Source organism: Euprymna scolopes, chromosome 10 (assembly GCF_053919585.1).
Source record: "Euprymna scolopes isolate OS-2025 chromosome 10, ASM5391958v1, whole genome shotgun sequence".
NCBI classification, from domain to species: Eukaryota; Metazoa; Mollusca; class Cephalopoda; order Sepiida; family Sepiolidae; genus Euprymna; species Euprymna scolopes.
Window position 1 is genome coordinate 44897402 of NC_136491.1, and position 25575 is coordinate 44922976.

The following is a 25575-nucleotide window of genomic DNA, read 5'->3' on the forward strand; positions in this document are numbered from 1 at the left end:
CGCGTTGCTAAGCAACAGCTGAATGTCAAGATCAGATGTGATATAAAAACATTACATTCCTCTGTTTTTGAAAAAAAAAATTGTGGATACAAGTAGTGAGCTCATGTGTACGAAAAAGAGTCAAATACAAGTACACATTCCCTGCATATGTGATTTCTAGTTCTGTTGGATCCCAACTTCAGATAAGCTTAGCCTCTTACTTAGTCAAGTGAATGAGTTATCCCCTCCGGCAACAGAAATCCTCCAGGATGCTCACTTTTAAATTTTTGTCCTCAGCCTCTTTTAAATTGTATTTATCTTGGTAGAACACTACTCATTCTCTAACTTCATCTCTCCCATTCTTTTCTCTCCCACTTCTATTTAGAGAACAGCCTGCTTATTTTTGTATTTTTTTCTGCAAATAAATGATTTAAAGTGTAATATCTGTTCACATCCCAGTAACAGATATTTTATTAATGCTGTAAATTTAAAGCGGAGGTTTTCATGTGAATTAACTCACTTGAAATGAAATTTCAAATGCTTTTTTCATTAATTACTTTAATAATTATATTATTATCGACAAAACTACTGCACATATATATTATATATATATATATATATATATAATTATTTTCAGTCAAACAATATTGCAGTTCACATAAGCCATGAAAGCCAACAATCCAGAAGTTCAAGATTTGAGTTTCACCCTCATTTGGACTCATCAGTTGAACACATCCAAACTCAAGATTTTAAGCTGAAAGCAGTTGCTCAGGTGGCAGGGTGCTTGCCTCGCATGCAAGAGATTCAGGTTCTGAATCTCAAGAAGTCTTGGATTTCCAGTTTGTTGGCTTTCATGGCTTATATGAGCTGCGATGTTGTTTGTCTGTGGAAATAATTATATTTCACATTCTGAAAATTTTAATATATATATAGTCTGTGGAACTGTCTTCCGTTTTCCTGTTTTCCAGCTGACTACCATATGGTTGTCTTCAAGTTCAATGTAAACAAGTTTTTCATGAGCCGTTCCACTTAAGTTAACAAATTTACCGAACTTCCATTACTATTGATTACTATATTGTCCAATTGGGGCTTGATAAGTGGTGATGCCTATGTAAAAAAAAAAAAAAAAAAAAAAAAAAAAAGGTATATTCAAAAACAAATTTATTAAAAACTCTTCATAACATATGCAAATGAGGACTGCAGACAAGAGTTTAAGGTTGTTTATAGAGACCTTAGATTGAGGTGTTGTCCAAGAACAGAAGTTGAGACATAGTTGACCTGCCATTCATACATTTTGTGAGATGTTTTTCAAGATCTTTTATTTTTTTTTAATGAAAAGTTGAAATCAAATTATCAATTAAGAAGCATAATAAACTAAACAAAAAAAAAAAAAAAACTATGTTTGAATTTTACAAATTTGTAACATTCAAACAATGGCAAGGTATCCTACTAAATAATAAAGCAGATACACAATAAAAAGTTACTTACCTTTTATACGTTATTGCATGTGGCTTTTTTAAAATACCCTGTTAGAAAAGAATGTATATTGCATAAACAAAATATGTAAATTTAGCCATTTTTTATCAATGTATGACAAAGCATGAAAAATAATTTGAAAGAAAAAGAATTGCACAAATTGTTATATTTTTAATTATTCTAAATTTAGATTTTGTACTAATCATGTACAACAAATTAAGGCACAATAAATGTACGACAATGTATAACTGCTCCTGCTAATTCTCTATGTGTGATATTGAGACATGACAAATTTAAGCACAACAACTTGTTAATTTTTTTTTCACTAAAAATCTTTGAAAAAACAATTTTTTTTCAGTTAGAAGGAATATTAAAAAAAAAAAATTTGAGTCCAACATTGCAACAAAAAAATGTTCCCTAAAGTTAATAGAAAACATTTTACTTTTTAAAATCATGTTTTTATAGTATATGTTTAATAATTACAAAAAAATAAATAAATAAATAATGGAAAGTAAATATATTAATAAATTATTTATCCCCCCTTTAAAAAAATAAAAAAAATTCTGCTAGTCTGCATAAGAAAAATTAATAATTATTTAAGATTTTTACAAAAAAAAAAAAAAAAAAAAAAAACAGCATGCCAGCCCATCCAAATTAAAATCAGTTGCTTCTTGTTCTTGGCATAAGAATTCTAGGATACTTGAACAGGGTTCATACAGATTTTCAATGTCTATTTTCAAAGTTTTTCAAGGCCTTCTCCAGACAAAATTCAAGTTTTCAAAACAAAATTTGGGATTTGCTTTACAATCCACAGTGATTTAAAAAAGTGTTCAAAAATCAAATATACAGGAAATAAATGTTACCATAGCCAATAAAAGTTACTTTGCAACTTATTGGCATCATTTTTTTTGTATTTTTAAGTGCTTATGATTTCATCTCAAATATTAACTTTCTTTACAGCTTTTAATTTAAATTAAAATATGACTGCCATCTTGCCCATTTTGTTAGGCCTGGCTGACCTCATTTTTGATTCTTCACAATTTTATTTTTTTTTGGGGGGGGGCACTATTGGAGAGTCCCGTCTGTGCAAAGGTTTTTTTTTGGATGAGAGGGGAGTATTTTTATTTATGACGGCCGCCACTACACCTCCGCCACTCCACACCACATAAAATTTTAAGGTACTTGTGCATTTAACGAACCAGATGTAACTCAAGATTTGCTTGGCTTTGTCCGACGCATGACGTCAACAGCCGGATAAAACCGAGCGAGCAGACGAGAATTTTGCTATCAATTGGAAGAGTGTTAAAACGTAAGAGAAACACTGAATTGAAGAAGTTGAAAAAAAGTTTTGTAAAAAGAAGAGACGAAAAATATGAATATTACAAATCTTGCGAACCAGCTCCAGACCCCAGAGACTGTACTAAACTTTTGCCAGCAACGGAAATTGTTGGCAGAAGCGAAAAGGTGTTTCCACTACGGCCAGAATTGCTTACTTGCCAAGAGAACAAGCCTTTCCGACGGTACTGTTGGCGGTGTCGAAATGTAAAATGCCACCGTTGGACCTCCATCAGGATTGGGACCTTTTTCGAAAAAGCAAGACTAACTATCGCATGTATCATAAAGCTAATATATTTATGGGCGTTCGAAATGGCCTCGACAAAAAATCTCCATCGGGAATGTGGGTTACGTTCTTGCCACACAATTGTGGACTGGAAAAATTTCCTGCGTGATATATGCAAGGACTATTTTCTCAGGAATCCGCGGCAGATTGGAAGCCCAGGCCATACGGTAGAAATCGACGAATCTGTTTTTAACCGCAGAAAACACGTCGGCAGATTTTTTAGACCAGTCTGGGTCTTCGGTGGATACGGCCCCGCCGAAAAGGAGGGGGTTCTGGGTAGTGTTGGGACAATTCCTAATTTTTATACGATTCCGATTCCAGGAAAATATTGATTAACGATTCCGATACCAAGTACGATTCCGATTCCTAGGGAATTATTGTTTTGAAATATACCAGGTAGTTTTATACTTATGGTCGGTAGTTCCCAAATATGTTCCCTAACTTTGGAAGAGATATTTTATGTCTACACCGTCGTGTTTTGGTTTAAATAAAATTATTATATAGTAAACTAAACGGAAAAATTAGCAAAATTTATTTTAGAGAAAATTTATTTTACTTAATTGGAATACAGAAAAAAAAACTCCAAGAAAATAGAATTTATCCTTCAGAGAAAAAACAAATAAAATAGAATTTATATAACAGAACAAAAACAAGAAAATTAGAGAATAAATACACACGATTCATTATTTTGGTCCTCATAATTAACAGATTTAATGAATTAAATAAAAAAATATAGCGGAAGAGAAAGAAAATATATACTAATTAAATATAAAAAAGATAAATATTTAATTTAATAATTTATAAATGAACGTGCGTAATGAAAAAAAAACAATATACCACGTGACATGGCGCCGTAGATACAAAATAACCTTTCCAAAGTTAACGACCATATATGAGAAATACCATTAATCGAAAGTTTTTGTGTTTTATACCAAAAGGTAGGTATAGCGAAAAGTTACAATTAAAGGAATTTCAAAAACGATTTTTTGTTTGGCTATTGATAGTTGTATTTGTGACGGCAGTTCTTCAGACCTCCATAATTCACAAGGAGTAGTTAACACTAGTGGTGGGACGATTAATCGGAATCGTTAATCGTAAGAATCGTGTATTTTGGGAGGTATCGGAATCGGAATCGCATCGTTAAAAAATACCTTAATTTTCCGATTCCTTCATTACGATTCTTTTAGTCTGATGTTGAAAAAAAGAACAAAAAAATTCCTGATATTTCTAACCGCAAGAGAGAAATAAAAAGAAACCAAAGAAATTCATTATTAACAGGGCAATGCTTAGTGCCCCTCCCTTACAAGGTTCATTCATTCAGATCGATTGTAATCAAAACTACAAAAGAGTTAACTTAAAAAGAAGTATGCAGGGCTCTACATTGCGAGTAAAAACAAAAAAAAAAAAACGCTTATCTTTTTGGCGATTGTTTTTTTTTACTGAAAAATCTCCTAATAGTGAATGAAAATGCTTTTTCAACTTATATTTTCTTAAAATAAAACGAGCAAAGTCAAATTATTTAAACAGTAAAATGTTTAATAGAACAATATACTTTTTTTCTTTTTTTAAAAGAAGGCTTTTGAAAGAAATATCTCTAAAATGAAATTGATTCCGTTGTATTATTTCGCAAAGTTTTGACAGCAGTCGGTTTCTTTTGAAGTTTCAAAAAAATCGACCCCATACCTATCTCTTCCAAACCTAAAGTTATTAAATAACCCCTTCGTTAATTTAAGGGTAATTAATTCAATTCAGTCAAGTTTTTTTTTTTTAATTTCATTGAAATAAAATCCATTATTTTTTTTTCTCCAGAAAGATAAAACCCTGAATTTGATTATATTAAAAGCAGAATAATATAATCTTTTTTCTAGAATTTTAAATTGAAAATTAAAAGTGTTTTGCGCAGATTTTTGCCGAACGAAAAAGAAATTAATATATATATTTTTAAAAGGTTTTGTGATCAATTAATTTTTATGTCGAAATGATATTTACGATTAATTAAAAAAAGTATTTATAAATAGAATTTTACTAAGGACTTATAATTTAGCAATATTGAACCGCATCAACCATGTGTGAATTGAACACAGTCAACCAAAAAAAATTCAAAAGAAAATGCTGGTTTGTATTACTGTACACATAGATTCGAAAAAGTTGTCAAAAACAAATATATAACAAATAAATGTAATCAAAGGCAAGATAAGTTATTTTTCTACCTAACTGGATATATTTTTCGGGTTTTTATTCAATGTAACATGTTTATTCAGCTCGAAAAGCATACAGTTTTTACTGATGTATTGGAAAATTCAAAATGGCGCCCGACACTCTCTTTAACACGGTAAGTTCAGGAAAAGATGTTATAAATAATAAACTATACAAAATACTGCTAGAAACTCGCTCAATATATGTTACCGTGACATATTTTGACATATATTCGGTGTTTTTTTAATAGTATTTTGTCTAGTTTATTATTTATAACACCTTTTCCCGAACTTACCATGTTAAAGAGAGTGTCGGGCGCCATTTTGAATTTTCCAATACATCGGTAAATACTGCATGTTTTTCGAGCTGAATAAACATGTTACATTGAATAAAAACAAAACAAATGTATCCAGTTTGGTAGAAAAGTAACTTATCTTGCCTTTGATAATATTTGTTTGTTATATATTTGTTTTTTGACAACTTTTTCGAATCTATGTGTACAGTAATACAAACCCGAAAATGCATATTTGCATTTCATTATGTAAACTTTTATACATTGGTTTCAAAAATTAAATTCTATAAGTTTTTTTTGTTAACTACCGGTTGGTACAATTTACCGCCCCATTCCTTTATATATTTTTTTCTTTTTGTCTTTTTTAGCGGATTATTTTCAATTAATTATCCAAATAAGTGACTAGCTTTAAAACAAAATTTAATAGTAAATTATTTGTTTACAGATAAACTGAATTTTCTAATATGGCCCAAAGTCCAAAAAAAGTCTTTTTGAAGTTGATGAAGATGATGAGTTGAAAGCCGTTTGCAAAGTCTGTCAAATTAAAATATCGCGAGGAATAAAACCATCTAACATGACCACAACCAACATGTTAAAACATTTAACTATGAAGCATCCAAATAAATTGGAGGAGCAAAATAAAAAAGAAAAGGAACAAAAAAATTACCAACTAGTCACTCAGAGCAGTTTTATTAGTGAGGGTCGAAATCGCAGTGTCTTTTTTTTTTTGCCTACGGCACCATCTAGGTGTCACTATTTTTTTTAACCCTCCTTAACTTCAAAGAGTAAATACAATATATACAACTAAAAAAATAATTTTTAAAAATGCTGATTCCATTCATGAAAAATTCTTTTAACTAGAAATTAAAACTTAGGTAAAGATAGCTGACTGACAGCAACAGGAGCACTGGTTAACTACTGAAGCACGTGGAAAGGTGTGGGGGTGAGGAAAAAAAAGGAAATTAAATGATGATAATAAATTATGATAACCGTCTTTGAAAGGCACTAAACTCCTAAAATTTACTTCTTTAAAATTTTAGGCGGCACTCCCCGGCGATTTTAAAGCACTCTCTCTCTCTCTCTCTAAAAAAAAAAAAGATTTAATTTTTAAATTTGGGAAAGATATATTTATTATAACCGAATCCCTGTATGAAGACTGGATCTACTTTATTGGACGTTAATTTGTGAGATAAGTAATTTTTCAATGTTTAATATGTTTTTAAAGTTTCAATTATCAATTAAATTTTTTTAATTGCATTTATTTTTCAATTTATTTAAAAAAAACAGGGTTTTAAATGTATTTTTCAAGGTAACAAGCTTCGAAAGAAGTCTAATAAAAAAAAAATCACTTAATTTTTAATTTTGACAACCCTGAGAATTTAATTATTAAAAAAATATTGAAATGTGACATTTTTTTATTTAACATTTCTATTAGTTCAATTAATTTCCTTTCAATAATTCATTTCACTCAACAAACTTCACCATTTTTTGTTTGTTTTTTTTTTAATTTTTTCTGTAATTTTGGTAATTATGTTTGCTCAATTTTATCTAGTATTTCATTTGTTTTTTATAGTGGTATCATTTTTATATGTGTTCCTTTGATATACCCTATTTCCAAATTAGTTTGGCTAAACTTATTCTTCACGTTAGAAACAACGTGTAAAAGCAATGAAAAAGTAAGAAAAAATAATAGGCGTTAACTACTCCTTGTGAATTATGGAGGTTTGAAGAACTGCCGTCACAAATACAACTATCAATAGCTAAACAAAAATCGTTTTTGAAATTCCTTTAATTGTAACTTTTCGCTATACCTACCTTTTGGTATAAAACACAAAAACTTTCGATTAATGGTATTTCTCATATATGGTCGTTAACTTTGGAAAGGTTATTTTGTATCTACGGCACCATGTCACGTGGTATATTGTTTTTTTTTTCATTACGCATGTTCATTTATAAATTATTTAATTAAATATTTATCTTTTTTATATTTAATTAGTATATATTTTCTTTCTCTTCCGCTATATTTTTTTTATTTAATTCATTAAATCTGTTAATTATGAGGACCAAAATAATGAATCGTGTGTATTTATTCTCTAATTTTCTTGTTTTTGTTCTGTTATATAAATTCTATTTTATTTGTTTTTTCTCTGAAGGATAAATTCTATTTTCTTTGAGTTTTTTTTTTCTGTATTCCAATTAAGTAAAATAAATTTTCTCTAAAATAAATTTTGCTAATTTTTCCGTTTAGTTTACTATATAATTTTATTTAATCAAAAACACGACGGTGTAGACATAAAATATCTCTTCCAAAGTTAGGGAACATATTTGGGAACTACCGACCATAAGTATAAAACTACCTGGTATATTTCAAAACAATAAATTCCCTAGGAATCGGAATCGGAATCGTACTTGGTATCAGAATCGTTAATCAATATTTTCCTGGAATCGGAATCGGAATCGTATAAAAATTAGGAATCGTCCCAACACTAGTTAACACCTATTATTTTTTCTTACTTTTTCATTGCTTTTACACGTTGTTTCTAACGTGAAGAATAAGTTTAGCCAAACTAATTTGGAAATAGGGTATATCAAAGGAACACATATAAAAATGATACCACTATAAAAAACAAATGAAATACTAGATAAAATTGAGCAAACATAATTACCAAAATTACAGAAAAAAAAAAAAAAAAAAAAAAAAAAAATGGTGAAGTTTGTTGAGTGAAATGAATTATTGAAAGGAAATTAATTGAACTAATAGAAATGTTAAATAAAAAAATGTCACATTTCAATATTTTTTTAATAATTAAATTCTCAGGGTTGTCGAAATTAAAAATTAAGTGATTTTTTTTTTATTAGACTTCTTTCGAAGCTTGTTACCTTGAAAAATACATTTAAAACCCTGTTTTTTTTAAATAAATTGAAAAATAAATGCAATTAAAAAAATTTAATTGATAATTGAAACTTTAAAAACATATTAAACATTGAAAAATTACTTATCTCACAAATTAACGTCCAATAAAGTAGATCTAGTCTTCATACAGGAATTCGGTTATAATAAATATATCTTTCCCAAACTTAAAAATTAAATCCTTTTTTTTTTTTTTTTTTTTTTTTTTTTTTGGAGAGGGAGAGTGCTTTAAAATCGCCGGGGAGTGCCGCCTAAAATTTTAAAGAAGTAAATTTTAGGAGTTTAGTGCCTTTCAAAGACGGTTATCATAATTTATTATCATCATTTAATTTCCTATTTTTCCTCCCTCCCCACACCTTTCCACGTGCTTCAGTAGTTAACCAGTGCTCCTGTTGCTGTCAGTCAGCTATCTTTACCTAAGTTTTAATTTCTAGTTAAAAGAATTTTTCATGAATAGAATCAGCATTTTTTAAAATTATTTTTTTAGTTGTATATATTGTATTTACTCTTTGAAGTTAAGGAGGGTTAAAAAAATTGGTGACACCTAGATGGTGACGTAGGCAAAAAAAAAAAAAAAAAAAAAAAAAAGACACTCACTAATAAAACTGCTCTGAGCGACTAGTTGGTAATTTTTTGTTCCTTTTCTTTTTTATTTTGCTCCTCCAATTTATTTGGATGCTTCATAGTTAAATGTTTTAACATGTTGGTTGTGGTCATGTTAGATGGTTTTATTCCTCGCGATATTTTAATTTGACAGACTTTGCAAATGGCTTTCAACTCATCTTCATCAACTTCAAAAAGTTTCCATGCAAGACCGTTTTTGGACTTTGGGCCATATTAGAAAATTCAGTTTATCTGTAAACAAATAATTTACTATTAAATTTTGTTTTAAAGCTAGTCACTTATTTGGATAATTAATTGAAAATAATCTGCTAAAAAAGACAAAAAGAAAAAAATATAAAGGGATGGGGCGGTAAATTGTACCAACTGATAGTTAACAAAAAAAACTTATAGAATTTAATTTTTGAAACCAATGTATAAAAGTTTACATAATGAAATGCAAATATGCATTTTCTTTTGAATTTTTTTTTTTTGTTGACTGTGTTCAATTCATACATGGTTGATGCGGTTCAATATTGCTAAACTATAAGTCTTAAGTAAAATTCTATTTATAAATACTTTTTAAAATGAAATTATTTAATTAATCGTAAATATTATTTAGACATAAAAATTAATTGATTACAAAACCTTTTAAAAATATATATATTAATTTCTTTTTCGTTCGGCAAAAAACTGCACAAAACACTTAATTTTCAATTTAAAATTCTAGAAAAAAGATTATATTATTCTGCTTTTAATATAATCAAATTCAGGGTTTTATTTTTCTGGAGAAAAAAAAAATAATGGATTTTATTTCAATGAAATTAAAAAAAAAAAAAAACTTGACTGAATTGAATTAATTACCCTTAAATTAACAAAGGGGTTATTTAATAACTTTAGGTTTGGAAGAGATAGGCATGGGGTCGATTTTTTTTAAACTTCAAAAGAAGCCGACTACTGTCAAAACTTTGCGAAATAATACGTGATCAATTTCATTTTAGAGATATTTCTTTCAAAAGCCTTTTAAAAAAAGAAAAAAAAAGTATATTGTTCTATTAAACCTTTTACTGTTTAAATAATTTGACTTTGCTCGTTTTATTTTAAGAAAATATAAGTTGAAAAAGCATTTTCATTCAGTATTAGAAGATTTGTCAGTAAAAAAAAACAATTGCCAAAAAGATAAGCGTTTTTTTTATTTTTACTCGCAATGCATACTTCTTTTCAAGTTAACTCTTTTGTAGTTTTGATTACAATAGATCTGAATGAATGAACCTTGTAAGGGAGGGGCACTAAGCATTGCCCTGTTAATAATGAATTTCTTTGGTTTCTTTTTATAACATACTACATTTCTCTCTTGCGGTTAGAAATATCAGGAAATTTTTTTCTTTTTTTCAACATCAGACTAAAAGAATCGTAATGAAGGAATCGGAAAATTAAGGTATTTTTTAACAATGCGATTCCGATTCCGATACCTCCCAAAATACACGATTCTTACGATTAATGATTCCGATTCATCGTCCCACCACTAGTTCTGGGTCACTGTACCAAATAGGAACGCGGAAACCCTCCTTCCACTAATAAAAAAAATACATTTTGCCGGGGACCATGGTTATTGGAGGGCTTATAACAAAGTGGGAGGAGAGGGGTATCACCATTTGACGGTGAACCACAGCCTGAATTTTGTTGATCCCATAACACAGGCAACCACAAATCATGTGGAGCGAATGTGGAAGGAAGCCAAGCAACGAAATAAAGGAGAATGCGGTACCAACCGGGAACTTTTGGACACATATTTTATTGAGTTTATTTGGAGGCAAAAGTTTGGTAGGCAACCTTTTGACTCCATAATTAACCCATATAGCCGAAAGCTACCCAGTTGGTAAGAAGGAGCTTCCTATCACAATCGCTACCTCTTCTCCGTCTACTTTGTCGTCTGAAGCCCTCCAAAAGTCTGAGGAAAATATATCCTCCTGAAAAAAAAAAAAAAAAAAAAAAAAAAAGTTGTATATATCACGCAGGGATTCTGGGTAAAAAAAAAAAATCCTTGTTTCTGGCAAAAAAAAAAAAAAAGGGGGGGGGGATCCTTGTTCCTGCCCTCCCCCCCAAATGTTTTTTTATTGCCTTTTTTTTTTTTTTTAGGCTTTTTCTTTTTATTACGTGTTTAACAAATAAAAAATGTTTTTGTTCGTTAAAAACTAAAATAAAAAAAAAAGGTTCATAAAATGAAAATGTTTTTGTTTCGTTATAAACTGAAAAAAAAAATTTACTATTATTTAAAAAAAAAAAAAACTTGTTTTATATGTATTTATTTTGCAAACAGAAAACAATTTTAAAACAAAATACTAATAAAAAAAAACATAAATGAACGGTAGGTTTTTGCTTTTTTACTTATTTAGTTTTGGATGTTTCTAGATTTTACAATTTCATTTTACAGTTATTTTGTTGTAGCGTTGTTTTTATTTTATCGGCAACGCTCGGTTTTATCCGGCTGTTGACGTCATGCGTTGGACAAAGCCGAGCAAATGCTGAGTTATGTCTGGTGCGTTAAATTAGCAATACACATTAAAAAATTGAAATAGCTTAAAATATTTCAATATTGGTATGCATAGAAAGAGCTTGATGAGCTAAGAAAGAATCTTTTTAAATTTTTAAAATCTGATTAAAATTAAGGAAATTATGGCTATTTTTGTGCCTTACACGTTTGGATATTTTCCCCTCTTTAAGACCATATGCGTTTCGTCACATTTTTTACACTACTTTTTCAGTAAAAATGTCGTATCTTTGTTAAAACACAAGACTAAGAAATGAAATTTACTGTATAAGTGTATTTTTGTACAAGGAATCAGAATATGCAACTGAAAATCTCCCAAAGTTTATGGTTTCCAAATAATCTGCAGTAAATGTGCATAAATATGCAGCAATTCCTTAAAAATGCCATGTATCCATAAACAGAAAAGAAGTTGGAGAACTCAAAGTTGAATTGTAATGTGCTTTATGTACAAAAAACTTAAATCTAAACATAAGACCATTTAAAAATTAATATATTGCAATATTTCTTTGGTATTATTGTAGATTTACACCTTCTGTTTAACCCTACTCAACTCCTGACCACCCCTCCAAAATGTGATTCTACCTTTTTAGGAAATTATGTATAAAATGCCATGAAAAACTTTAATGAAAGATAAACAAATTATTTTAGAATTGAATGTAAAATAATTTCCTATTACAGATCATTCTAGCATTTTAGGGCAGTTAACTGTTTTTTTTCTATGGGAAAATATGCATGCTTTTTTTTTTTTTTAAGATGATTATGTGTAGTTTTAAGAGGGTTTCTATGCAATGAGAATATGTGGAGGGTTGCCATTCAGACTTTGAATTAATTGTAGGGCTAAGGAAAATTATGTGTGAACATACTGAAAACTTGACAGAGACAAAGCTAACAAAAACAATATTAGAGGGGGGAGCGGTTAGTTTCACAAAAATTTAATGTAAAATAATTCACCATTTCCTGGCCATTCTAGCATTTTAGGACAGTTAACCAATTTATTTTTATGTGTATTTTTCTTTAAGGAAAGATCTATTTTTTGTTTGTTTGTTTTAGATGCTTGTATGTGGCTTACAGAGGTATTTTGTTGGGGGGGGGCTTGCCACTCGAACTTAGTGTTATTGTTAGGGTTAAAGAGTGTTTTAGGAGGAGACTTGCCACACATAATTTGGATTAGAGGTGAAGTTAAGAGAGCTTTTTTTCAAAGAGAGCGTTCATCACTCATATTTACTGTTAGCGGTTCATAATTATTGGCTTTATATTATATATTTAGTTTTAATTTAATAAGAAACTGCGTTGCGAAATTTCAAAGAAAATTCCATAAATTTGTTGATTTCTATTTTCGAGGTTGAAGGTGTTAATTCCATAGGCCGTTTATACTACGCTGGAGCAGGTTGTAAAAATATCTTTCGCTTAATAAGTAGAAAAAAAATTTACGAAATAAAAAACTTCCTAATTGTAGTTTGATGTGTTTTCTAACTGCTTTTAAAATTTCAAGAATATTGATATAGATTTTGAGGGTTTGTATTACTATACACATAGATTCGAAAAAGTTGTCAAAAAAACAAATATATAAATGTTATCAAAAGCAAGTTACTTTTCTACCTAACTGGATAATTTTTTAGTGTTTTTATTTAATGTAACATGTTTATTCAGCTTGAAAACAGTGTTTACCGATGTTTTGGAAAATTTTGAAACGGTAAGTTTGTGAAAAAGAGTTAAAAATAAAAAAGTAGACAAAATACTGCTAGAGACTCGCTCAATATATGTTACCGTGACATAGGCTGACATATATTCGGTGAGTTTTTAACAGTATTTTGTATAGCTTTTTTTTTTAATTTTTAACTCCTTTTCTCAAACTTACCGTGTCAAAGAGAGTCGGGCCGGGCGCCATTTTTAATTTTCCAATACATCGGTAAACACTGTACGTTTTTCGAGCTGAATAAACATGTTACATTAAATAAAAACACTAGAAAATTATCCAGTTAGGTAGAAAAGTAACTTATCTTGCCTTTGATAACATTTATTTGTTATATATTTGTTTTTTGACAATTTTTTCGAATCTATGTATAAACGAGATTTTGATACTTATTTTGATTTTGAAAAAAAAAACATTTGTGGCTGTTCGCAGTAAAACATTGTTTTAATTCGCTGTTCAAAACTAATTTAAAGAATAAAAGTGCATGCAAGCTATATATCTACAAAAGTTTATTTTGTTTTTTTTAACCATGTTTTTAAATTTGACGAAAAATGTGAGAAATTGCAACAGATTCATAATGCCGAATTGGTTGGGATTGTTGTTATTATACATTCTGAAAACCGAATAGTTCTAAACTAATGTTATTCTGATAACAAAATAGCTCTAATTAAACATAAGAACATTTATATTCATATTTTCATGTTTTTCTTAATTCGTTCTTGAATAAAAATATAAAAATTAAAGAACGAGTGTTTGTTTATACACTGTGCTATTGCTGATTCTACAGGCTGGAGCTGCTGCTGCTTCTAGTAATACTAACTTCATTTGACCAAATTGGAGAAATAGAAACAATTTTTTTTTTCGGGTAGGTCCTTTTAAATTATCAATTACCGCGGTCCTACTCAACATAAAATAATAAAAAAATTGATTTACTTACTACTGGGTGTCCGAAGAATTTTTTTTTCAAAATGTTCGATACTCGGCATATTAAAGTTTTATTTTTAACACGACAAAAAAATGGTCAAAAATATTTCGGACACTTGACAGTATTAAGATTAACACCTCTTCTTATTGATTCCCAAATTTCATGACGAAATTCTACATACAATCACGGTACGGACCTTTAGAAAACAGGGGGGGTCATTACAAAACCTTACCGAAAACGCAATTTTATGACGTTCACATTTTTATCACTTTATTTGCTTAAAACTCTTAAAATATATAATGTACATTCATATTTATTAATTCATTTGAAAGTATATTCATTTCCGAACAAAACAGTAGTAATTTGAAGACTTGAAGTGCTTTGGTTTAAAAAATATGACTATTTTAGTAGAACTACCTTGAAATCTGTGATTATCCAAAGCGTTTTTTCGTCCGTGTGTATTACTAGTTAAATGCACAAGTACCAATTTTAAATGAAAGCAAAAATAGAGTGAAATTTGAATCCCTCTCCACTCAAAAAAATGTTGGGGAAAAAAAAATGTTGATAATTGAAAACTAGGCGGATTATGTCGCTTTATCACAAAACTACTACTTATGATGAAGGGACATAACTCTTATATCCACCATACAACTATGCAAATTCAGTAAAATGTATTTTTTTTTTTTTTTTACACAGGCATCACCACATTATCAAGGCCAAGAGGCCACTCAAGGATAAGGGTTAAAGAGTGTACAGTAGAAATTGGACAATATAGTAATCAATTTGGTAAATTTGTTAACTTATATGGAACGGCTCATCAAGAACTTATTTACGTTAGACTTGAACACAACCATATTGTAGTCAGCCGGAAAGCAGGAAAACGGAAGACAATTCCACAGGCATGCAGTTTTAAGAAAGAAGCTTTGTTCATGGAATCTACGTTTAGGTTTAGGCACAGATAAAGAGTGGGGGGAATTATTGATAGTGTTTTCAGCTACGGTATAACTGGAAATGTTTTCTCAATCATTAAATCATTTCTCTCCGATAGGCTCATAAGAGTAGTGGTAGATGGACAAAAATCGGAGGCCTGCAATAGAAATGCTGGAGTCCCTCAGGGGTCAATCCTCGGCCCAACTCTCTTCCTGATCTACATCAATGACCTCCCTAAACACATACTTAAATCATTCGTTGACATCTATGCTGATGACACGACCATCTACGGCAACACATCAAAGGCTGTAAATGACGAAGTTCTCTCGGATTCTCTCTCCTCTGATCTCGAGCGCGTGGTTCAGTGGGGGAAGATGTGGCTAGTTACCTTTAATGCATCTAAAACCAAACTCCTATCCTTACATCATCAACGCTCTGATCCCCAGCTGGCATCAATTGTGATGGATGGCTCTCGTCTGGGTGAGGCCCCGTGTTTTGACAAGCTTCTGGGTTTGACCTTTACTCCTGATCTGAAATGGAACACGTACATCAAGTCTGTTGCCAAGGTCGCAGGAAAGATGGTGGGATCCTTCTACCGCTCAAGAAGATATCTCACTACTGATGCAATTCTCTATCTATATAAAAGCCAAGTACGGCCAAGGATGGAATACTGTTGCCATATCTGGGCAGGAGCTGCCAAAAACAGCCTATCATGCCTTGACAGAGTACAAAATAGACTTCGTGGTTTAGTGGGGGATGCCCTTTTCTCTACCCTGCAACCCCTCTCCCACAGAAGAGACGTTGCGAGCCTATCCTTGTTTTATCGTTATTTTCATGGCAGGTGCTCGTCTGAACTCCAATCCCTGGTCCCCCCTCGCCAAACTTTCACGAAAAACACCCGTCTAGTTGAATCCACTGTGAAAAATTTCCCCCACTCTATATCTGTGCCTAAATCAAAACGCGGATTTCATGAGCAAAGCTTCTTTCTTAGAACTGCACGCCTGTGGAGCTCTGTTCCGTCTGCCTGCTTCCCTCCGGACTACAACTTGGATGTCTTCAAGTCTAATGTTAACAAATTCCTAATGAACCGCCCCCCTAATTAAACACTTCATAAAATCTCCTCACTAACGTGATGTACTTGCAATAACCCTTATCCCTGAGTGGCTTCTGGGCCTTGATAAGTGGTGATCACTGTGTAAAAAAAAAAAAAAAAAAAATTTAAGATCAGGAGTAATGGTCAAGCCCAGAAGCTTGTCAAAACTTGAGGCCTCCTGAAGACGAGAGCCATTCATTTCAATTGATACCAGATGTGGATCAGAATGTTGATGATGTAAAGAGAGAAGCTTGGTTTTAGATGCATTAAAAGTAACCAGCCACCCCTTTCCCCATTGTACTATGTGCTCAAGATCAGAGGAGAGAGAATCGGAGAGAACTTGGTCTTAGATATGCTACCATAAATGGTAGTGTCGTCAGCATAAATGTCTACAAATGATGTAAGGATGTGATTTGGAAGATCATTAATGTAGATCAGGAAAAGAGTTGGGCCCAGGATCAACCCCTGAGGGACACCAGCATTAATACTGTGAGCTTCTGATTTTTGCCCCTCAACTACTACTCTTATGAACCTATCAGAAAGAAATGATTTAATAATTGAGAAGACATTTGCAGCTATACCATAGCTATAGATCTTATGAAGTAAACCTTTATGCCATACCCTATCAAAGGCCTTAGATATGTCAAGAGCAATTGCCCTAGAAAGGTTGCCTCCGTCGAGAGATTTGCTAATCCTATGAGATATAACTGTAAGCACATCTGCTGTAGATCTAGCAGAACGGAAACCATATTGAGTGTCACTAAGAAGGTTATTTTTGTTAAGATGGTTGATTACTCCTGTATTTAACATAGATTCCAGCAACTTACTCATGACGCAAAGGAGACTTATTGGCCTGTACTGAGAGGGAGATGAGCGATCTCCTGAATTCTTAAATACAGGGCATACTGATGAAATTTTCCAGGGAGATGGGAAACTATTCTCCTTAAGACAACGTTTAAACAGTTTTGTAAGTATGGGCGCTAGTTCAGGTTGAAGTTTTTTGAGTACTATAATTGGAATACCGTCAGGGCCAGTTGCTTTACTAGAATCAAGGTTTTTGATTAGCTTGGCAACATCACGTGCAGATATACATATATCACATAGCGTGTTTTCTGATACAGGAAGAAATATTGGGGGTTGGCGGCCTTGGTCGCATAGGGTAGAATTAGCTGCAAAGTTCTTGGCAAAGAGTTTGGCTTTGTCTGATGCTGACGAGATTACCTCAGGTCCATTGATGATAGTTGGGATAGAGCACATGCTTCTGTTAAGGATTCTGTTTGCAATTTGCCAAAACTGGTGGGAACCAAGCCGCTGCTCTGCTACTTTGGACTTAACGGATTGAGCATACAACTCTCTTGCGTTCTTTATTACTTTCTTACAATGATTGCTGGCAGTCCTGAAAGCGGCTTTAGTTTCCATACATCTATTACGTTGGAAGCAGTGGAAATAGTGATTTATGTGCGCAATGGCAGCAGCACATTCTGGAGAGAACCATGGCTGGCTGTTAGGTTTTTGCTGGAAATTTTTCGAGGGTATTTCTATTTTGTTTTTAAATATTTTTAAGATATTTTACTGGTATATATAATTTAATAGTATTCATCGGTATTTATTTTGATTTTATCTCTCTATATATATAATGAACTCATTCCCCCCCCCCGCCGTGTGATTTTGACCTTAATAGGATTAAAAAATAAAGACATTTCATGCAAATATAATATGCACAAACTGCAGCACAATATCTAAGGTGTGTTATAGGCATATTACCTCTCCACTTCCTCAATAATTTTAGATCCCTATATTTTTTCTGCTGAGAGTTTACGGCCAAAATCGGTTAAACTTAATGGAAGTGGTAAAATCTTTTCTCTCTATTAAATTCCTCCTTCCCCCACGACCACTTACCACCATTGCTGGATCGTTCACAAGGAACAGTTACGAAGGAACACCAGTTTCAGTTTTCTTATTTATGCCATTTCTTTCTTTTTGTTTTTTGGTTTTCCGCACATGTTTTTCCATGAATTTTTGCTTTTTGTTTTTCTGATTTCTTTTACAAAGAAGCTTTACGTTTGTTCGCCGTTTTCTTTTTGTTTTGCCAATTTTTTTTTTAAGAAGTTTAACATTGTTTTTCATTTTTTTTTTTATTAATACAGGGTTATTACTTCGCTTACACACACACAACTCCAAACAACCGGGCAATGCCGGGTACCCCCGCTAGTTTTAAATATTTCAACACAATTTTTTACTGGATATGCAAATTTCAAGACATTTCCAAGAAATTTTCCATATATGTGGATCAGCAAAGTTTTAACAGGACTGAACATATTTCTTCTTTACGCTTTTTTATCCCAAACAAAGCATGTTGCCACTTGGACATAAGGGGCTACAATTTGTGATTGTGTCTAATTGGGAACTGTGGGGAGTTGAGCAATGAGATGTCTGTTTACATTACAATTAAATTTCTGTAGGTTAGTACAATCAGGGAAGCAGGAAACAAGGAAGGAATTACAAAGTGTAGCAGTCCGAGGGAAGAAACTATTAGTGTAGAAGACTTTCCAGCATCTAGGGACCTTAACAGTGAAGGGGTGGGATCTCGCTGCTTGTCAGGTTAATTGTGAGATGTGCATCTAGAGGGCACAAGTGCTAGTTCATCAGAGCACATTTGATTAAAGTATTTGTAAAACAAGCACAAAACTGCAACATTGCAACAGAGGTTAGAGCTTTTAGACTGTGTAGGAGTGAAAGAGTAGAGGTAGAGGCACTAGCCCAGATGTAGCAATAAGACCAAGCATAGGTACGGTGCGAGTAATTTTCTAGCATAGTGGAGGGAGCCCACCTTCAAAAATCTAGATTTTACTCATTCAAAATTGTTTCCAAATCAACTCAGAAATCATAAATAGAATTTTGCCATTTTCGATAGAAAATAGATTAAACGTGATATTCAGTTTATTTAAAACATTTAGTCAATTATTTTTTATCGTAGAAGAGATGCTGGTAGATACGAGCTATGGTATTTCCACAAGGTCTGACTAGTACATATAATTATGCAATATATTTTTTATTTTTGTATTATTCAAATTTTCTACACAATTTTTAAATAAATAAAATAAAAGTTAGGAGACTGTCAGCGAATGTTAGGCACCTCCAATTTCTTGTATAAAAATTATATTAATGTTACATCATGTTATATATGTGACACGCTATGGAGGTACCTAGTGAACATGGTTACACATGGAATGTAACATACTATTATAATTCACTGTTAGCTAGGAAAGTTCCATTATAAGATAGTAGAAACGGCCACATATAACAATTTGTAGTTAAATATTAAAGCAGGGTTCGTACAGACTTTCAAGGACTTTTCGAAGTTTTTCAAGGCCTTCTCCAGACAAAATTCAAGTTTTAAAAACAAAATTTCATATATAATATGATATAATAAACCAAAAAAACTTAATAATTGACAACAGGAAAAGTCATTTTCATTTGCATACAAAACATGTCTGTCGACAATCATATAATCCAGGCTAGTTCATTAATAAAATTCACAATCTTTACTGTATTCCAACAGTATTTGGTACAAGTAAACTTCAGTCTATGACTTGTACACCAATTTTCAGTCTTAATGTCCAACAATTAGTTTTATGCCCCCACCCCAATCTATATATCTATAAAAGTGAAACTGTCTGTCTCTGTATGTGTGTGTACATTTCCTTACCAAACTACTGTCAATTTTCAGTCTACAGACTCGAGATTTGACATGGGGGGGGGTATTGAAATTTGGGAAAATCTTTTTAATCAGTTTTTGGCCAGAAATTTGGCTGTCAAGGGGTCAAAGTTCAACAATTTGACCTTTGAAAAGTACCAAAATCCTCTGCCAATTTTGGGTCTAAACACTTGAAATTTTAGATGTAGGTTACTTGAACACGAGTCAAACTTTTTAATATATATAAATATATATGCACATAAAGTTATGAACAGTACATAGGGCCCGAGCAAAGCCTGGCTGAACTGCTAGTACTTCAAATAGTAGATATACAAAAACAAGTATCTAGTCTAGTAGCATGAAAATGCATTTTTTTTTTTTTAATTCACCAAAAATATCCTAATTATTGTATTTTAATAAAATTTTGCAATATCGGAAGTATTGAGAGATAATATTTCAATGAGGCAGATGCTTTACTCTGCCCACTAACAGAAAATGCATTTTTTTTATCTTTGAAATTTAATATATTCTTGTATACGTTAAACCAAATCGAACTATATAGTTCCATATGTGAAGGGGAAAAAAAAAAAAAAAAAAAAATGTAATTTTATATTGACTGAATATTTTTTTTTGTTTCAGAAATACTCGAAGAGGCCATGAATGTCAAACTGTATAAGTACCTTTAATATCAAAAAATATTAATATTGGAGAAAAAATAAATTTTAAAAAATTCAGAAATTTTTTTTATTTTTTAAGTATGGATCATCATACATTTGTGCTTCCATATCTTGTAAAGAAAGGAGGCATGGCTCAATAACACTAGTAACATTTTTGTTCATTCCTATCAAATAGTAATAAATTTAAAAGGAACAATGGATAACATTTTGATCAAACGAAAATCATACTCTTTTACAATAGAAAAAATAAATTAACTAAAACAAACTCACCACATCCTTCAAAGCCTCTGTAACTGTTTGACTTGTATTGCCACCTTTGATAAGCATAGCAACTTTAGGATTTTCAAAGACTTTCGGTTCTCTCTTCTCTAGGGCTCTTTTCCCTTTATTCGTTTTTGGTGGGCTAAAAAGAGGGGGAAAGAAAAATAATGAACAAATATATACTAGTACCATAAAAAGTATTTTATATAATTCATTATAAATAATGGATTACACAAATATCAGAAAATACATTTGCTCAAATAAAATAAAATTCTATTCATACATTGTCTTTCTATAGGATGTCTAGGATAACTCTGACAGAATAGCATTTGTTTGGTTTTTTTTCCAGATTTTTTTTAATTTATTCAGACCAACTTGGCTTAATTTTAAAGTTTAAACGTTTCTTCATTCATATACAGGATGACAGATAGCCACCTGAATCGTAGAATAGAATAACTTGTATCATGATTCACGCTGACCATCAAAATAAGGAGATTATGATTGCTGCTCAATGCTCTCGGACCACTAAAAACCATCCAGCATAAATTAGAGAATTGCAACAGAGACTACGAGGCTGTGGCTAAAAGAAAGCGAAATAACAAAAGATCTCCTTGCTCTTGCACAGCAGAATTCCTTGAAAATCTGCAGAAAAAGTGGCGTTGAAATTTGGGCTTTATCTTGTGAATCGAATGTTTCACACTCTACCATGAAGCTTGTACTAAATGAAGACCTTCACTACTACTCATAAGCGTCGTAGAGGTCAATTTCTCACAGAAAAAGCCTGTGATAATGGTCTGATAAAGATAAAGAAACTTCTGAGCAAAGTGAAATATCCTGCGGAAATCTGGTTCTTTTCCGATGAAAGAACTTTTGGCAAGATTAAAAACACAACACACAGAATAACTGTATTTCAGTTAATTTGCTAATTGCTAATGGAGAGTTATTCAAGTGAGAGACTATATTTGTGAGTTGTAATGATTGTCTTAACAGTCTATTAGAAATATAATGAATCATTTATTAAGAGTTGCAATGTATGTATGTATGAAGCATGATAGTGATTTTAAACCACATTCCCTGACACCAGCATATTTGTTCCTGAATCCCACAAGACTAAGAAAACTTTGATTTTATACTCATCCAGTACATTGTGCAATTCTTCAATATGTGCACCAGAGAATGGAAAAAAAAAACTAAGCATAGCTCTGCACTGTTCAAAGTCATTTGAAAACCTGTCAAACTCAGAAAAGGAGCATTATCTGTTGTAGCTGTCCAAATGTCTGTAGTCCATAAAATGCTGCTAATTTCAGCAAGCGACAATTGAATTTTTGTTTCACTTTTGTAAATATATCGAAAATTATTTTGCAGTGAAGTACATGTTTGATGGAATGCTGTAATTAGAACAAAATTTTGCAATAAGCCTATTAAATCCAATGTCAGATGTTATATAATATGGTTTAATATCAACAGCAATCATTTCTCTTATCAGATAATGGATCTCTTGTGACCTGTGGTCATTAATATCTCAAATTTTCTTTTTGGCCAATATTGATTCTGTAGTAGCTGGTGTTTTGCTGGAGACTCGTAGTTGCTGCCACCTGTCCCTGAAATGTCTACCCTTGAATATTCATTGTATTTCCTTATTTGCAACTTTTGCTTCCTTTAGATGAACTTTTCTAACATGGTTTAACATTAGTTGTAAAAGTTTTTGCTGATTTGCCACCCTTTAATGTGACGCTTTGACATAATTTGCAGGCAGCTGTGTTTTTATTCTTAGGATTGATATCAAAATACTTCCAGCAGAAACTGGTTGCCATAATGGTTGAAGGTTGTTGTCAAAATTTAGTTAATTTTTTACGTATTTAAATTACTTATCTAATCTAATTAGTAATCTATCTCAATAAAATATATATTCTCGAAATCAGAAAAATAAATATGTATATAATAGTAGCAAGAGTCCAAAACTGAGGAACAAGAGTATGACTGATGAAGAATGCTTTATTTTCAGTTCACATGTCATCACAATTTACTGTACAATTCTTCAACATGAAAACTGAAAGATGAAGTAATAATTTTCTTTGGCAGTGATTTAAAGTAAAAAATAATAATGATAATTAGATAGGAAGGAAAAGGAGGGAAATTTTCTATATTCTTACATCTATTTGCCTCAAATGGAGTGCAGTTGTTAAAGTCTACATGTTAACAGTGTGTCATGCCTGTTATTTGATAATATGGTGTAGATGATGCATGTCTCTTTGATAAATTTATTTGTAAGCAAAAATGGGGGTTAACGTGTCTTCTTTTACAATATAATTTAAATTAATATTTTATTACGACAAAATTTGCTGATAAATCAGCATTAGAAGACCTATTAATCAGCCAATTAATCTGGAATTGGCCGATTATCAAAGGCTGATTAATTGGTAATCAGCCAATTTGCTCATCGGTACATCCCTAATTTTGACAACAAAAGTTGATCAGAAGACAACATCCAGACAGTCTCTACTCATACGGGTTTATCTGGAGGCCATCTAGGAAAATTAGTTTCCTCACAATGCCCAATCCTATTTAATGAGACAAACAAACAGACTATCTTTTTGAGTGGTCTGACTGGTTAGATATTTTCAGCTCTTTACACCCCCTCTTCTTCCTATGGCCAAGCATATATCATTGCAACGTCTGTCATTCTCACATGCACTAGCAAAAAAATGTGATTTTTTTTTTTTTTTTTACATATCTATTTAACTACACCACTTTGTGCCACGATTTACATTGTACATATTCTTTACATTAATTGTGTTCTGAATACTTTTGTGCATACCATTTGTTTATCAAATTTCTAACTTCTCCAACCTACTTTGAAAACATTTGTTTACCAGATTCTAATTATCCATTGCTTGTTGACTTACATCATAGTCAAAGTTTTAATACAGAATTGCATTTTTAAAAATTCCTGAGTTCTAACAATTTTGTGTCTTCATCAGTAATTTATGCTAAATTACACTTCTAGCTATCGTATTACAGTAGTTTATAAATTTATTCATTTACACTAACCAACAGGCAGCTTTTAGCTTTGCTTCTGCAGAGGGCTGTTAGGTTTTATTTAAGCAACATAATTAGCATTACTATGATTTTTACCTCCAACATCCTCAGGGCTTCTTTGTGCCAAATTTGGTTTAATTTTTATAATTAATATTTGTAACTAGCCATGCAACATTGTGAAAATTAAATATAATTATGTCATACACGTCCATTCGTTGACTTTAATTTTCACAATGTTGAATGGCTAGTTTACTCTAAGAAGATTAATGAGGAAAGCAGATTCTGGCACTTGATGAGGAGTGTGGACCCTGCGCAAACGTTTGCTTTCTACGAACGGCTCCTTTACCGGAACTGCGCAGAAAGTTTTTTTTTTTTTTTGTATCAAGCACGTTCTGTTTTGACTTGTTTTTTCTTTGAGTAAATTTCATTTATACTTTTATTTTGTGCTGGTTTTTATTTTATTTGTTCATTTTAAATTTATTTTTATTTATTTAAAATTATTTTATTTCATTCTAAATTAAATAAATTCTGCACCGAAAAATCTGCGTGTCACAATACTTTTTATGAGAGTCATCTTCTGATGACAAACATCGTAGATACAAGTATTTTCCATTCTTTGAGAAAATTATAAGAAGAATCCAAGTCCTTTCTCCACTCAAATAGTTGCATAAGCATTTTCTTATTATAAATGTATAAAAAAAATATTCAGTGGAGAAAATAAAATAAAAATGAATTTAAAATTAAAAATGAAATAAAATAAATTTAAACTGAACCAAAATAAAAATTTAAAATGAACCGAAATAAAAATTTAAAATGAACCGAAATAAAAATAAAATGAACCGAAATAAACATAAAATGAACCGAAATAAACATAAAATGAACCGAAATAAACATAAAGTGAACCGCAATAAACATAAAATGAACCGAAATAAACATAAAATGAACCGCAATAAACATAAAATGAACCGAAATAAACATACAATGAACCGAAATAAACATACAATGAACCGAAATAACCATTAAATGAACCGACATAAACAATGCCATGAACCGCAATTCCCCGCAAAAAAATAACATGACCCGAAATAAACAATAACATGAACCACAATAAAATAACATGAACCGAAATAACATACCATGAACCGAACTAGCATACCATGAACCGAACTAACATACCATGAACCGAAATAACATACCATGAACCGAAATAACATACCATGAACCGAAATAAATACAAATAATTTGAACCGCAATACAAATAAATTGAACCGCAATACAAATAAAATGAACCAAAATAAAAATACATTTACACTGAACCAAAATAAACATACATTTAAAATGAACCAAAATACAAATAAATTTAAACTGAACCAAAATAAAAATAAAATGAACCAAAATAAAAATAAATTTAAATGAACCAAAGTAAATAAAAAAAATTTAAATGAACCTTAAAAAAAAAAAAAAATTACTGAACCCAAAAAAAATTAATGAACCAAAAAAATATTTACCATGAACCACAATAAAATAAATTTAAACTTACCCCCCCCCCCCCCCCCAAAAAAAAAAAAAATTTTGCATGAACCAAAATAAAATAAATTTAAAATGAATCAGAATAAATTTAAAATTAACTGAAA

General features: G+C 31.1%; 1 protein-coding gene across 1 annotated transcript in view; it reads right to left on the reverse strand.

Moving 5' to 3' along the window:
* The window catches only part of LOC145285962 (ribosome production factor 2 homolog), a 51568-nt gene that overhangs the window by 17323 nt on the left and 8670 nt on the right, over nucleotides 1-25575 (reverse strand). The window contains exons 2-3 of the mRNA XM_080134488.1: nucleotides 20912-21044; nucleotides 1468-1505 (exon numbers count right to left, since the gene is read on the reverse strand). Of these exons, the coding sequence (XP_079990614.1) occupies nucleotides 1468-1505; nucleotides 20912-21044 (171 nt within the window). The remainder of the gene's footprint in view (nucleotides 1-1467; nucleotides 1506-20911; nucleotides 21045-25575) is intronic.